We start from the raw sequence: 14,727 nt of genomic DNA on the forward strand, positions 1-14,727 counted from the left end.
CGTCCAGCGGTGGGGAGGGAGAGGCGGAGGGCAGGCCGGAGACCCCCAAGGATGCTGCAGCCCAGCCCTGCTTGCCCATCGCCCCGGGCTTCAGCCCCGGCCATCTCACCCAACCTGGTCTGGTCCCTGGTCTCCTCCCCCCAGGAGACCTTTCCTGGTTGAATCTCAGAGGAAAAAAAAAGCTATCATTGGGGCAACTTTAACTCTTTCCTTGAAAATAATTTCCTTAACTCTTTCCTTGAAAATCAAACTGCAAGGCAGTCCTCTAAATTGTGCTTCCTTAAATATATATGCTCCAGCAAAGGCCAAAGCCTTGCTGAGATGGCTGAAATGAACTGCGGGCAGCTTACACCTCTTTGTGTGGGCACCAAGCTCCTATGAGATGGATGAGCCGGTGCAGTTTTGCACAGATGGGCACCATCTTGAAGGTCTTCACGTTCAAGTATTAATGCAGGGTCTCAGCAAGGTGGACTACTGATGAGTAAACTGCTCTGTGGCTGCGATAGTCCTGCAGGAACCTGCTTTGGCATCGTCTCATCATTACCCTGGCTATTTTCCAGCCAGGTGTGATGCTAAAGAGGAACACCTGCTGATGGAAACCACTTGAGAGGGGGGTTCCCTGCTCCTTCATCCCTGAAATATTTGCATTTGAGTAATACAGCTGCTTGAAATGAAAACCAGAGACCCTGAGACCAAAAGTCAAGGATGATAGTTCTGGTTCAATGCTAGCGGTTGCAAGGGAGAAGGAGGGAACTGGGGCTGCTGGCGGGGATCTCAGCACCCCTGACGCTGTCTGTCCTTCCCCAGGCATGGGTCAGCAAAGTGAACCCGCCTTTGCTCCGTCGCTCAGCCCCAGCAGCCCCTTGATGTCACCCCAGCTCCCACCTTCGCAAAGCCCCATGCTGCAGCCGGCTCCGCCGACACCGGGCTACCAGTCGCCTGACATGAAGACTTGGCAGCAAGGAGCCATGGGGAATAGCAAGTAAGATCATGGTGGGCATAAGCTGGAGCACACGGGTGACACATACACACAGAGAAGGTGACATCAAGGTGATGGTCCCCTGGTAGGGTGTTGGCAGGGCTGGCAGTGCCCATAGGTGACGCCTGGCTGAGGACACGTGCTGAGCTTAGGCTGTGTTCTCCTACCATGATGTCCTCCAGAAGTCACCATCAACCCATGTCCTCATCTTCACCTCGGCTCAGGGGCAGCCAGAAGCCCACAGCGTTTAAATGAATGAGCACATGTGTTGAGTAAGATGTGAAGCAGGTCTTTGGGTTTTAATTAAACAAGTGGCTTATTTGTGTCTCGTGAAAGTGGCCTTAGGAAACATGACAATAAATTGAGTCAAGACAAGCAGTCCCAGGTCATTGCATGACTCTCTTAAGATGTGTCCAGCTCTGATGTAGGGAAGCAAATGGGAAGAGTATTCACCAGACTTGTTGCCTTTTTTGCATGAGTCAGGTTTGAGCTTCAGATCTCCAGAAATGGAGAAAAAAAACCCCAAAAGCTCACCTGGGGGATGCCTTGCTTTGTGTCTTGGCTCTGTGCAGGTAGCTCAGCTAACCTGTTCTGGTCAAGCAGCACAGAGCAGGAGGTTACCGGGCTGGGTGGGCTGAGATGGGAGCTCTGTTGGAGGTGGGATGTTTCACCTTGCCTTTGCGATGGAGAGCTGTCCTTCTGCCTGGAGCAGAAGTGGGGATGGTCAGGTGTTGAGGAGGGCACTGGATGGAGCGTGAAGGGGTGAACACATAGACCAGGGCTCTGCATCTGACTGACCCTTAATCCAGCCCGAAGCCCTGTAATGATCCTTCTCTTGGCACTGGTGTTTCTCCTCCTCTACCCCATCACACTGAGGAGCCTCCTGCTACCGGAGGAGCGGAGGGCGGATATCTCCGCAGCAGCCACCTTCCTTCCTCCCAGCCTCCACGTTGGTTAAGCCTCGCTGCAGGCAGCACCTCTAACGCTCCCTGTCCCTCCTGCTGTCCCCAAGGACCAGCAGGGCTCCCATCCGCTCCACCGGCTCTCTGCCGCGAGCGGTCTCGGCATTCACCGAGAAGCAGGCTGGCTGCCGTCACGGCTCGGGCCACCCCAGGGGCTCAGGACCCACCTCGAGGTGCCTCCCGCCACCACGTACACCCAGGTAATGCTTTTTTCTCTCTCTCAGTGTATTCAGCCAAGCGGGGCAGAGCCAGCCGGCGCCTGCTCAGCAGGGCATGTACAACAACATGAGCATCACCGTCTCCATGGCGGGAGGAAACACCAACGTCCAGAACATGAACCCCATGGCCGGACAAATGCAGATGAACTCGCTGCAGATGCCCGGGATGAACTCCATGTGCTCAGAGCAGGTCAGTGCCATGCCGTCCCCGCTCCTGGGATGGTCAGACACCTCCCAGGCGTTCAGCGTTTGTTTCTCTGGCCTTGGGGGTACCGGTGTCCAAAGGGGGAAGCAGCAAAGGTCTGGCTGCCTCCGCTGGCATTGCCGCTGTGCTGGAGCCCAAGGCCGCTGGCGTCCCAGAGTGTCCCGTGTGTCCTTGGGGGGTGCGGGGACGTGCCAAGCATCTCCAGCACCTGCAGCCCTCGTGGTGGGCTGGTGGCGGGTCCGTTTGTAGCCGTGTATCCCCAGGAAGCTGTGAAAACTGGGGACAGGGAATGGGGAACGGGAACAGTTGGATAATGGACCTTTCCACAGTCCCAGCCCTTTGGTGAGATCCTCCCTGGGCCAGTCTGAGATGCCTCCAACATTTGTAGCTGCTGGGGTTTGTCTCAGCGCCGTTAAGCTCCTGGCTCGTTGGTTTTGCGTGGGACGTCGCGGGCTGGGGCTTGCAGCCTCCCCAGGGAGAAGCCGCGGGGCTCGGTGAGGAAGGAGGCAGGTCCCTCCCTTGAGCTGGCCGCGGTGCACGGGCTGAGCCGGTGGCTTTTTCCTGTCTCGCCGAGCAGTTGGGTGCTGTTTCATGCTCCCTGGGGATGAGATGCCCCCGGAGCTGGCAGCAGCCCCAAGCAGAGGTGCAGGAGATGGGGAGAAAGGTGAAACAGGTCCCAGCTGCCCACTGGGATTCCCCCACCGATGCCCCAAAACCCTGCAGCTTTGCAGTGCAGGGAGGATGCTGACAGCACAGTCCCCTGCCACTGCCCCATCCATGAGCACCCCCTCCCCAAATCCCCCCAAAACTCAGCTCGAGGGGGTGGCGAGTGCCCCTCTGGCATGCAGGAGCCCCAGCTGAGCCTGGATCTTGCTTTTGACAGGTAAATGACCCAGCGCTGAGACCCGCGGGCCTTTACTGCAACCAGCTTTCCTCCACTGACCTTTTGAAAACAGAAGCAGATGGGGCGCAGGTCAGTAAGAAACTGCTAAGCGCATCTCAGGTACCCCGAGGAGTTTCACGGGTTCCCCCCCCATAAAGGCTGAACGTCCCCGGCCGTACCGGCTCGGCACGCTTGCTTTCCACCGGGGCCGGCCCCGGTTGGCAGGGTTGAGTTGAAGCACACCACAGTCCCGCCAGTGCTGGGGGACGGCCAGCCCTCGGGGACGCCGGCACCGCTCACAAACCCTCTTTGCATCAAAGCTCACGCCGCTGCCGTGAGCATTTTCGGCCTCCTTGCTGGCGTGGAAGAGTGGTGACGCCGCAGCTGAGCTGGAAAAATAGACGAGCGCTGGTGCTAAACACCCCTCGCCCCCGGCTCCGGGCTGACAGCGAGCAGGGAGGGTTTCTTTCCTAGGCTCGGCCATCACCGGAGCGGCCGACGGCCCCTGTGCTGCCACGGTGCAGCCAGGCCGCCACGTTAAAGCGCGGCAGAGTGAGGAAATTTGGATGGGGGAGGCTGCGGGGGCGGCGTCCATACCTGCGGGCAGCGCTGCCAGATGCTGCCTGTCCCTCTGAGCAGCACCGAGCACCACCAAAGTGTGCCCAGCCGCCCGCCGCCGGCACCGATGCCTCCGGCTCCCGGGGACGATCCTGTTCAATCCCCGTCTCATCCGACACCCGCCGGCGTCACGGCGTCGCCTCCCCCTTCCCCGTAGCGCAGCCTTGGTTTCGCAGAGCCCATAGGGACGCACCGGCAGCACCACCGAGACACACCAAAGCTCTTAATTTTGATCAAACAGCCGCGCTGGACCTCGTTCACCACCCCACAAGCACCGGCACGGCCACCACGCCGCGGCTCCTCTTCACCCAGGGGATGCCAGGCTGGGCTTCTTTTTGGTTTTTTCCCCCCCAAAAAAGCCTTTTTTTTTTTTTTTTTTGGATGAGCAACGTTATGAACCTCGCAGAGCCGAATGAGTTGCAGCGGTTTTCTTTTTATAGGACAAGAAGACAGAAGAGTTCTTCTCTGGGGTGGCTCCAGACTAGAGGAAGTCTCTAGTGAGTTTCCACTTCACGTAGTACCCAGATCCGCCGCCGCCGGCCCCTGCCCCGGCCCCGCTAAATCCCCTCTTCTCTTTTGTGTCCCAGCAGGTACAACAGGTTCAGGTCTTTGCCGATGTACAGTGTACAGTGAATTTGGTAGGAGATCCCTACCTCAACCCGCCGGCTCCCTTGGGCACCCCGAAAAACGCCGCCGGGCCACCGCCGCCGCCGGGCCAGCAGAAGAGCCTTCTTCAGCAGCTACTGACTGAATAATCGCTTTTCGAGGAATGTGAAATTTAAATAAGAAGACGTACAGAGATATATAAATATATATATTATATATTTTTCTGAGATTTTTGATATCTCAACCCGCAGCCATTCTTCAGCTCGTAGTGTTTGGAGCAAAAAGGGGTTTTTTTGTTTTATTGGGGGGGTGGGGTTTTTCCCCCTTTTTTTTCCCTCCCCTCCCCTTTTTTCCCCTTTTTGTTCCACTTTTTTTCCCCTTTCCCCCCCTTATTTCCCCCCCCCTTTTTTTTTCTTTTTTCTTTTTCTTTTTTTTTTTTTTTTAAAAAGCATTGGATGTCGGCGAAGCGACGAGGCGGGACAGTTGGTTTCTCGAGCCAAAATTACAGATGATTCTTATTTTTGTAATCATTTTGCTGGCTTCTTAATCTGGAGGAAGGTTTCTCGGGGAGGCGGGGAGGGGGAGAAGGCAGCTGGAGGACTGCGGCGGCGGCAGGAGGAGGAGGAGGAAGAGCAATCTCAGTTTCAGCTGGATCTGTCACTGATCACGTCTCGGCGCGGGGCACGGAAGGGGATCGGCGCTGGACTTCTGCGGGAAAAGCCGGTTTTTTATTCACGCTTAAACAAAACCCCTTCTCTCCCCTCCGCCCCAGCCCGCTTGTGCGTACAATCAGCTTTTTCTAGCAATCGTGAGTTTGTCGGTTTTAAAGAAAAAAAAAAAAAAAACACAAAACAGAGTATTTTGACCCACCATTTTTTCCATGTTTTATGCTGGTTTCAGGCCTCCGAGCGAAACGGGGAGGGGGGCTACAATGTGTATATTACAACAGGAGGAGAAAAAAAAAACAGACAAAAAAAAGACAAAAAAAGAACAGTTTGGGGAAAAAACGGCAATAATTTTTAGGGGGAAGGATGGGGGGAGGGGTCTGTCAATTATTGTAGATAAAATTTTCTGATTAAATATTAAATAAAATTAAGCAGTCGGTTCTTTCTGCTTTGATTGTGTTTAACAGCTGAGGTAGCTTAAACTATTTAAAATAATAATAATAAAATAATAATAATAATAATTGAATTCTCTGTTGGGAGATAGCTTATTTTTTTTCCCCTCAAGCCTGTCACTGTAAATAGCTCTGAGCTCTGTATAAATTTGTTTTCTTCTCTTTTAGTTGGGGGTCGCTTTTAATATTCACTGCTGACTTTTATGGGGGGAGGGTGGCTATGGGGGATTTTTTTTTCCCTCTAAAAATTGCGCTGGTGTGTGGAAAAATGTGTAGCTTTGTTGATTGACATTTGCAAGAGTTAAAGATGACAAAAAAAAAACCCCAAACAAACAAACAAAAAAAAAGAACCAGAGTTGCCAGCTAACGTTTCGTTGTTTCTGTGCCGATGGGGATGCCGGAGCGGTGCCGGGGCTGTTTGCTGGGGCAGGAGGTGTGGGCAGCCGGGGTCCTCGCACCGGGAACCCCTCTTTCACCGCGGTTCATCACACTGGGGAGAGCTGGAAATTAGCCGGTGTGCGGAGTTTGGTGGCAAAAAACAGCATCTTAAACCTGAAAGCGCTACAGAGAAAATATATATAGAGAGAGTGTGTGTGTGTGGTTATTAGTCACCGAATTCACCGCTGGAGCACGGCACCAGGGTTTCGGCGCTCGGTTTTGTGGGGAAATGCTCCCCAGCACCGCGGTGGGGTGTTCAGTGGGGGGCTGCCGTCGCAGGGGCTTGCCGACGTGCCTAACACCAACGTGGAAACGCTGCTTGGGTTGGCTTCGGCAGCGAACAGCAAGAGAAACAGCGCACAGCTCCTGCCTCAAGCCCTAAATTCAAGGCCACGAAGAGCTGCTCTGTGCTCACCTTCAGCTCTGGAAAAGGGGAAACTGCGGGGCCTGGGAGGGGGCAGGGGGTGACAGTGGCATTAACAGCACAACCAGGATGGGGAGAGGTGGGGCACATGCACTTCTAGCTGACAACGCACTTTTTTTTTTTTTTAAACTAAGTGGCTCATTTCAAATACTTTTATTGTAAACGAGGCCGAACACAGCAGAACGAGGTCTGCAGCGAGTCCTGGCTCGATGGCCAATGCTGCCGTCTGCTGTCTGCGTGGCTCCCGGCAGGGTTTCATCGCGCGGTTCAGTGCGAATAAAATCATGGACAAACCGGCCTCGCTGGTGCGGGAGGAAAAAGCGATCTGGCATGGCTCCGCAGCCACGGAGCGAGGGGTGGAGGTGGGAGAGATGCCGGGAGCATGGCCACACCAGCAGCAGAACCAGCGCCAAATCCACGGGGAGGACCAGAGCCGCCGGACAGCTGTGCCTACACCCAGGCCCTGCTTGTGGAGCTCGGGCATGGGGAAAACAGCCATCAGGATGGACGGATGGGGAAGCTCAAAGGGCCGCCCAAGGGAAAACTCGCCCCTAAAAAGCAGGAGAGACATTTTCAAGTTTGCCTGTGCTGGCAGGGGGACGACCTGCAAGCCCACTGCCTGTAGACAGCAGGTTAATATAACACATAGTCACATTTCTGCACAGAATAACATTTAATCCTCCCCACCAAAGAACCGTTTCACACCGTGTAACTGCTATCACCACGCGAGGAGAAGACTACCTGCTGCTGAGCATTAGCACAGCACTCCCAAGACACAGCAGCTTTCCTCCCGGCGCCTGTCTGGGGGTGACCTCGGCTCTGGCTCAGGAGGAGAGCTGCCCGTGCCCGTTCCTGCTCACTTCAGCAATTTAAATTTCTTCAGGTGCTGGTGCACTTGGTCCTTTGGGTAGGGCCTGAGCGCCAGGCAGGTGGCCATGTTCTCAGGCTGCTCAGTCCACACTTCGTGGTCGATGCCGTGCTGCTTCAGGGTCTCTGCCAGCGCCGTCAGGGCGGCTTCATCCGGAGCCTGGGGAGAGACACAGACCGCTATGAGGGCTGGGGTGCGAGAGCAGCGGGGAAGAGGCCAAGCAAGGTAGCTCACACCGAGGACAGTGGCCAGCACAGGGAGGCAGCCACCTGCCTGCACACAGGTATGAGGATGGGCAATCCCCGTACTTTGTATCTTACCCAAAAGGCATTTTGTTCTTGCAGGCCCCGGGCTGCACCGCCAGCCTCTGCAAGCACTGGGGTGGGGGAGCTGGGCCTTGTGAGCCAACACAGGTTGTAAACCGTCAAAAATGCGTTGGTTTTGTTTTTTTTTTTTTCCCTGGACAGCTTGCCTGGCTCAGCGTCCTAAGGCAAACAGCTCTGCCCACGTCCACACAGAGGCTGCCCCGATCACCGCCATGAACACCACCCCCCTCACCACCCCCTGAAGGCTCTGCCGGACCCGCCTCAAAATGGCGGCCACCCGCTTCCCCAGAGCGGCGCTCCCGGCGTGCCCCGCGGCTCCCGTCCTGCCCCGCGCACCTCCAGCACGACGGTCCGCATGGCGCCGCCCAACTCCAGGTAGGCGCGGGTGTCGGGGTGCTGGCGGTGCGCATGCGCGGCTGCCAGGGCGGCGTGGCATCCCTGAGCCACTACCGCGCCCAACGGCCACGACCGCGGCGGGCGGCCCAGGTCCCCCCGCAGCACCACGTACTGTACCAGCGCCGCCGCCGCCGCTGCCGCTCCGGGCGCCGCCATGTTGCCGTACGGCGTCCGCACAGCCTACTGGGAGGGGCGGCCGCGCGCGCGGGGCGCGCCGGGAAAGGCAGGGCCGCCGCCATTTTGTTGTACGGCAAAAGGTAAGAAATGGCGTCGGGGGAGGCGGTGTCGTTCTGGCGGTGGGGATAGGCGGGCGGTTTGAGCGCTGGTTGCTGTGGTGAGTGCGGGAGACGTTGGGGAACCGGGCCGGGGGCGGGAGGGTCTCCCTCCCCGTCCCACCTCACCCCACCCCCTCCGTGTGAGGAGACCCCAGGTCCCCCCCGGGGCTGTGGCGGCTCCCCGGGCTCGTCCTGCTGTCGGAGGCAGGTGAATCCTGTCCCTTCCTGCACTCCCGAGGGGGTTTTTCCTTATGGGGCTGGTGTGAAACGGTGGCTGATAGAAAATGTTGGGTGATAATGTGTCTTTTCTGGTGATAACGTGTCTTTTCAGCCGTCGGCCGCTGGGATTGTGCCTGCCTGAGGGTCGGCCCGGGTGCTAGACCTGCCCTCGGTGCTTCTCAGAGTCCCGTTGCAGCTGCAGGAGGAAGAGGAAGGTCCCCTGAGGAAGAGCTCTGGCTGCTGGGACGGAGCCTGGCCAGGGAGGGCTGACATCTGCCTTCTTGCTCGCAGGAGAGCGGCGAGGAAAGATGGAGGAAGGGAAAAGGAATTCAGCAGAAGGTGAGCTCTCAGGGGTGCGCGGTGCAGGACATCCAAGTGCAAAGCATGTCCTCCTGCAGGAGTGAACCTGAAAATGTTTGGGGCTATTGGCTTGCTGAGTCAGGTAACGAGTCACTCTCGGGCAGTGGAGAGCATGGGGGCTTCAGAGAAGTCACTTCACTGCTCTGTGTGCCGGGTTAGAAGTAAAACTGGGAGTTACAGATCTATTGGGATCAGGACTGGTGCATCTGCTAGCTTGCTCTGCTTTCCAGGAGCTTAGCTAGCTGGTACAGGGTACCCCAGTGTTTAGGGTCTGCTAGCACTCAGCCTTGCTGTTTAAAATGGCCAGAAGCCTCTTCGCCAGATGTTTGCCTGCCCTCTGCCCCTTTGAAAAGCTATTGTAAGTGGTTTCTTTATGTAGCTGCACTGGACCTACTTTGTTTCATGTACCGCGGTGCAGACCACTAATAACTACAGCCTGGATTTTTGAGCCTGTCATGCTTTTCCTCGCAGGGGTGTTTGCTCACCTGGAAAGGCTGGAGGCACAAGCTCGTGAGGTAGCTGTGAAGCAAGAGAAAATGAAGCAGGAAGAAGAGAAGCGGGCCAGGCTGAAAGCGAGAGTGCGGGAGCTGAGACTCCAGAGGGATAAGCTGCTGGCTAAAGTGCGCCTGCAGAAAAAGGTAGTGAGAAAGGGCTTGCTGCAGAGATCTACAGAGGGCTCAGGCGTGCTCCCACTTTCAGAGGGTGGATTTACTGAGGGTATTCATATAGAGTCAACTATTGGGTTTTTATTTTCCCTTTTTAAGTGACATACAGTCCTGGTGTCCTCTCTTTTCAGTACTTTGTAGTCAGAACTGCTGGGTCTACTTGCTTGGAGGTTGTGTAGCCATTTCCGAACTCTTTTCTTGATTTTATTTTTTTTTTTCCCCCTTCCCTCTTCTGCTAGAAATGCCATCTTGCTTTTCTCAGAGCACGGTTATTATTTCTCTGTATCCTGACTGTGTTCCCTGCAGGTGACACATTTGTGTCAACAATTTTTGACCTCTCTTCTCTTCTGGCTTTTGTAGCAACTTAGGGAAAAAAGAGCCATGTCGGATCCAGCAAAGTCTGGTGCTCGGGCTGTTTTGGAGTGGAAGATAAAAAACATTAAGGCCATGCTGCAGGTCTCTTACCTCACAGGTAATGTCTCGAGATTTGCATGTGTTCTGCCAACAGCTGCATTTCTGGGGTGCTAAATTTTGGAAAATGAGGCTGATGTGAAGTGTAACTTCCCTGTTAACATTGCTGCAGTTGTGCTTGAAGCCATTAGAGTCTGAAAATGCTGGAAGAGCAGTAACCTTGTAATTCCATGCCTTTCACAGGAGGCCTCTGGGATGTTCCAGGAACTATTATTTGCTGAACAGTATCATTTAAACTAAGGTCTAGATTCTGGAAAACGTACAAATGAAATCTTTGGGAATTAGGCAGTTAAATATCCAGTGGTCTGGGTCTTCCAAGCAAGCTTGTGAGGTCAGCACCCTCTTTTCATCTGGTCCTGAGCTTTTTAAAAAAACTTTGCTTTCCAACAAGAGTCACCTTTGCTTTGTGGTCTGGGCAGTGCGAGGACATGAGCCCTGCTTGATGCAAAGGGGCTGAGCCCCCGCCTCTGTGAGTGCTCCTGCCGCTTTCCTTGGCGCAGTGAAGTGCTGCCTGCCTCCACTGAGGGCACCCTGTTCTCCCTGTCACGTTGGAGCCAGGACTGTGTTAGAAATTGGCAGCATAGCTCAGTTATTGGGAATTGAAGCTACCATTAAGCTGCTTGAATTCCCTAGAGGTCCCTTATTAAAAAGTTGCTGTGTTTTATGTCCCTAAACTGTTGCAAGTCTTTAATCCTCTGAGGCAGCTCCGTGAGCTAGCCTAGTAAGAGGATGCAGCCCCTCTTGCAGTCTTGGGTTGCCCCAGCAAAGCTGCTGTGTGGTGATGAGTTAGAGTAGTGCTGAGTAAACCCTCTCTCTCCGGACCCAAGGGATCAATGGGAAGCGGACCAAGCAGGGAGTGTGTTTCTGCATCAGCACGGCTTATGAGAGCACCTACTTGGATTCCTACTACGTGCACCTTCTCGTCAAGCCAGAAGTGCAGATTCACCAGCACTCTGTCCCCACCTTCATCCCCCTGGAGCAGATAGCCAAGCAGTACTTGCAGACGGACATTGGGCGCTTCTTGTCTGTCCTGTCAGACCACCTCAATGCTTATGCTGGGAGGAAGTACCAAGCAGACCAGTTACAGGTACCAGTGGCCGCAGTAATGCTGTTCACCCGTCCTTTTCCCTTTAATGTACCTAGTGTTATGAGCCTCTGAAGTGCTGGGGGGGAATTTGGCAGTTTTCTTTACGTGGAGCACTCACGGCTCTTGTTTTTCAGAACTTCACAAATTATCGTGTGACTATAAACTCAGTTGCCTGTTCTGTCGATTGTCACGTACTTGGATGTTGTCTGGTGGCTCATTTAAAATTTACTGCCAAACTCCAGAGGTCCCTAAGCTGAAATAGCTGTCATCTTGTAAAGAGCCTCTGGAGGATGTGGCTTAAGGGCATGCATGAGCACTGATTTATTTAAGTCTTTCCCACACAAGGGTTTTTGCTTGACGTATGGGAATGCCAGGCTGGTATGAGGATGGGGGCACTGCACTTGGCAAGCTCCCAGCCCTGTGCTGATGGACTCCCTTCCTAGCTTCATGTTTCACAAGTTGTCTTTGTCCCTCCAGGAACACTTTTCAGACCAGATAGAAGGAACCTTGCAGAGGAACTCCTTGTGTAACTTGCTGGTCTTTAATTACAAGGTGTCAAGTAAAAGCAAGACCTTTCCGTTCAACGCGAGGCTGCTTTATGGAGATCTCTGTTGCAGCCTCCCCACTGAAGTCAATGTCTCCTGCACACGTAAGTGGATGGTGTGGGGGTCTGTTTGGGGGTGTGGGGTAGGCAGACTGTACTGTGGTTCTGCAGATGGATGGGGTTTCTTTCTAGTTGAGTTTGGAGACAAAAGGGAGCAGGCTGCCATATTTCTGAGGGATAAAAGATTATAGAAGGGGTTGTGTGCCATCGGTGCTGAGTCTTGAGGCAGTTGTAACTCATCCCTAGCACGAGAGCACAGATCTCTTGCAATACTGGCAAGATGAGATGGCTGGAGGGAGGGAAATAGAATGGGGCTGAGGAAGGAAAGTGCAAGCTTGGATCACTTCAGATGGACGGGCTGCTCATTCCCAGTTTGCAGTTGCTCAGAGTGCAGACTCCGGTATGGTCCTAGCAGGATCAGGATGCTGTTTTCACAAGTCTCCCAGATAGAGGCCAGCCTGTGCTAGTGCACTCTGCATGTGTGGGAGAGCCTGGCAAGCAAGCACAGCCAGAAACTTAGAAGCCGCCAGTCTCAGTCACAGTGATAGTTTGTTCCAGTCGACTTATGGCCTTGGACTTGTTTCCAATCCTTGAAAACCTGGCACCCAGCCCTGTGACCTTTCTGTAGGGTGGGAGTTACTTGTAAGCAAATAAGACAGGATCTTTTTAGCATTAGGAATTTCTCTCTCTCAATGCAATCAGATAAATGGTTAATTGAGGCCTGGTGTTGGGCAGCCAGGCCCTAACTGCCCCTGCTGCACTATTAGGTGTGCTGGCACATACTGCAGTGCAACGGTAGAGAGAAGAGAGGCAGGAGGGAGGTTTATGACCCCTTAGAAAGGGTCAGGGATACTGTGAAATACTCCTAACAAAGATCTCTGCCTGAAAAATCTTTCCCCAACACCACCTGCTCCCCCTCCTCTGTATCAGTAACTCTACCTCCTCCTGGTACGGCAAAGACTGACCACAGCGCTGAGTGACTTGTGCAACCCTAACGCCGTGGCACGGCTTAATCCTGGATCTGCACTATTTTGTAACTGGTTACTACAAATGCCAAACTGGGCTTAGGAATCGTTTGCCTGTTTGTCTCCCCGTGTTTCCAGCTGCACTGTGTCCTGCTCACGGCTGGCTGGCTGGGCTGCAGAGCATGTGGACCAATGTGCAGCTAGATGGAGCTCTGAACAGAGCAGCTGGAACTAATAATCTCTTCTCTCTGCCATCAGTCAGGGTCTCACGCCTGCTTCCGCGAGCTACTTGGCTTGCAGTTAGGCTGGAGGAGGAGTCGTGCACTGTATCAACAGTTCCCCCTCTCCTTTCCTGGCGGTAGCCATCCCCTTATAGGTGAAGCTCTGCCCTTGCTCACAAATTTCTGTGTCTGTTGAGCTAAGAGAGCAACTGAGTGGCTGAGGCTCCCACATTACTGTCCTTACCCATCACCAGTGGGTGTTTCTTAAGGCACTTGCACTTTCTGCAGCCATCAAATCCCATGGGGATGCTGCAGGACAAGGGTTAGGAAGGAGAGAGAGAAGGGTTATGAGACGGAAAACTGTATGGCAAGGGAGAGTGAAAGACTCCCTAGGGACAAGGGAAGAATGAGAAGCAAATAGTTTTATGCTGAAAATGTAATTTTCCTTTCCCCACTAATCTGTCTGCTTCTGTCTGCCAGCGGATGCACCTGCATCTCTAGCGGAGATGGCAGCAGCTCACTCGGACCTGTTTAGCCGCGTGGCCCTGCACAAAGCCTTCCGCTCCTTCAGCAGCGATGAAGAAAGCATGGATGGAGCACCATAAGCCACCCGGGCTCTCCTCAGTAAAACACCTTCCCAAGCTTCCCTGCCTGTGGGGAGCGATCTCGAAATGTGTGTTTTCTCCATGGTCTGCAGCACTGCTACTGGGAACCCCCTGAGGATCTATGGGCCCAGTTTGAATCTTGAGAGTGATGTTTTCTTGAGGCTTTGGGTGCCTGTTGTTGCAGGTAATCTTTCCTTAGCACTGTGCTTCTTGCTTCCTTTGAGTGCCTCTTGTTGCAGGTAATCTTTCCTTAGTGCTGTGCTTCTTGCTTGTTCGAGTGCTGATTTCTGCGGTTGGTGCCGCAGAACTTCACAGTTGCAGGAAACATCTCGCAGCTGGAATCAGAAACTATGTTAAAACTTCAGGGTCTTGGTGCTTTGGGGGTGATGCCCTATGGATCAGCACCGTGCACTTAACCAGTGCACCTCAAAAAGACGGGAACAAGCAGAATAGTCTGTAGCCTGCTTACTACAGCCAGGAAAGGACTTTATATTAGAAGCTGGAAGGGGTTGAGGGACAGAGGTGACGTTCAGTTATTGCCAGCAGCAGCCCATGCCCTCGTGTGGGCTGCCTTAACCCCCCCCCCCCCCCCCCACACAAACACACAACTTTCCAGAAAATTTCACACCAGCAGTAGCTCTACACATGCTGTTTCCTTCAGGCATGGGGCAGCTTTGCTGGTGTCCTGTCCTGTTGTGCTTCAAATCTCGATGAGATCCTTAAAATCTTGCTGTTGTGTCACAGTATTTTTTAAACTTCTTAATAAAAGTTCTGTGTTACTGAAATTGTGGTGTTTAAGAAATCTTCTGTTGATTTTAGCTGTGTAACACATGGTTTAAATGACAGTATTTTCTTCCATCTCATTTTTATGCCAGTCCTACGTGTGATAAGGCCCAGGGAAAGCACTTCATAATTTTTTAAATTTTTTCTGTAATCATGAGAGCTCCGTGTCCAGATTGAACTGGACAACTTGTTTAAATGTGACCTCCAGCTTTTGAGTGTCGTAGCTCCAGGTAGCGATTCCTGCCCCTAGTATTCAGAGCTTCTCACAGAGGAAGGCTCTCAAGGCTGAGCCTTTGCAGCTCAAGCCGCTTTAGAAGAGCCGACAGCCCCAACAAGGGAGAGGCATGAATGCCACCGACGGACAGGAGGTGCTCAGCCCTGGCACCAGCCTCCCCTTTGATGATCCCTCCAAAACCGACATCCCCTCGTAAG

At 53.7% G+C, this 14,727-nt stretch overlaps 3 protein-coding genes across 7 annotated transcripts in view; 2 read left to right on the top strand and 1 right to left on the bottom strand.

Annotated features, from left to right (window-relative positions):
- NCOA1 (nuclear receptor coactivator 1) overlaps positions 1 to 4,642 on the top strand; it is a 183,777-nt gene extending 179,135 nt beyond the window's left edge. The window contains exons 19-22 of the mRNA XM_010583169.1: positions 808 to 982; positions 2,166 to 2,349; positions 3,248 to 3,337; positions 4,456 to 4,642. Of these exons, the coding sequence (XP_010581471.1) occupies positions 808 to 982; positions 2,166 to 2,349; positions 3,248 to 3,337; positions 4,456 to 4,620 (614 nt within the window). The 3' untranslated portion in view covers positions 4,621 to 4,642. The remainder of the gene's footprint in view (positions 1 to 807; positions 983 to 2,165; positions 2,350 to 3,247; positions 3,338 to 4,455) is intronic.
- Positions 4,643 to 4,952: 310 nt separating this feature from the next.
- PTRHD1 (peptidyl-tRNA hydrolase domain containing 1) lies at positions 4,953 to 8,196 on the bottom strand. Of its 4 annotated transcripts, none has more exons than XR_775370.1 (3): positions 7,981 to 8,196; positions 7,192 to 7,477; positions 4,953 to 5,179 (listed from the first exon to the last, which is right to left on the bottom strand). XR_775370.1 is itself a non-coding variant. In XM_010583170.1 (3 exons), the coding sequence occupies exons 1-3, from the start codon at positions 7,999 to 8,001 to the stop codon at positions 6,575 to 6,577; spliced, it is 615 nt and encodes a 204-aa protein (XP_010581472.1). In that variant the 5' UTR covers positions 8,002 to 8,053; the 3' UTR covers positions 6,506 to 6,574. The 4 variants fall into 4 exon arrangements, 2 of the variants coding, with proteins under 2 accessions (XP_010581472.1, XP_010581473.1); XR_775371.1 differs by lacking the exon at positions 4,953 to 5,179 and adding an exon at positions 5,965 to 6,149; XM_010583170.1 differs by lacking the exon at positions 4,953 to 5,179 and adding an exon at positions 6,506 to 7,001 and having other exon boundaries at positions 7,311 to 7,477; positions 7,981 to 8,053.
- Positions 8,197 to 8,234: 38 nt separating this feature from the next.
- Positions 8,235 to 14,269, top strand: CENPO (centromere protein O). Of its 2 annotated transcripts, none has more exons than XM_010583173.1 (7): positions 8,235 to 8,297; positions 8,647 to 8,873; positions 9,366 to 9,532; positions 9,920 to 10,031; positions 10,858 to 11,117; positions 11,595 to 11,766; positions 13,388 to 14,269. In XM_010583173.1, exons 2-7 carry the CDS (start codon positions 8,843 to 8,845, stop codon positions 13,510 to 13,512), a joined length of 867 nt encoding a protein of 288 aa, XP_010581475.1. In that variant the 5' UTR covers positions 8,235 to 8,297; positions 8,647 to 8,842; the 3' UTR covers positions 13,513 to 14,269. The 2 variants fall into 2 exon arrangements, with proteins under 2 accessions (XP_010581475.1, XP_010581474.1); XM_010583172.1 differs by having other exon boundaries at positions 8,291 to 8,374.
- Positions 14,270 to 14,727: the final 458 nt, after the last annotated feature.

This window comes from Haliaeetus leucocephalus, unplaced genomic scaffold (genome assembly GCF_000737465.1).
Source record: "Haliaeetus leucocephalus isolate CR32 unplaced genomic scaffold, Haliaeetus_leucocephalus-4.0 Scaffold871, whole genome shotgun sequence".
Classification (NCBI taxonomy): domain Eukaryota; kingdom Metazoa; phylum Chordata; class Aves; order Accipitriformes; family Accipitridae; genus Haliaeetus; species Haliaeetus leucocephalus.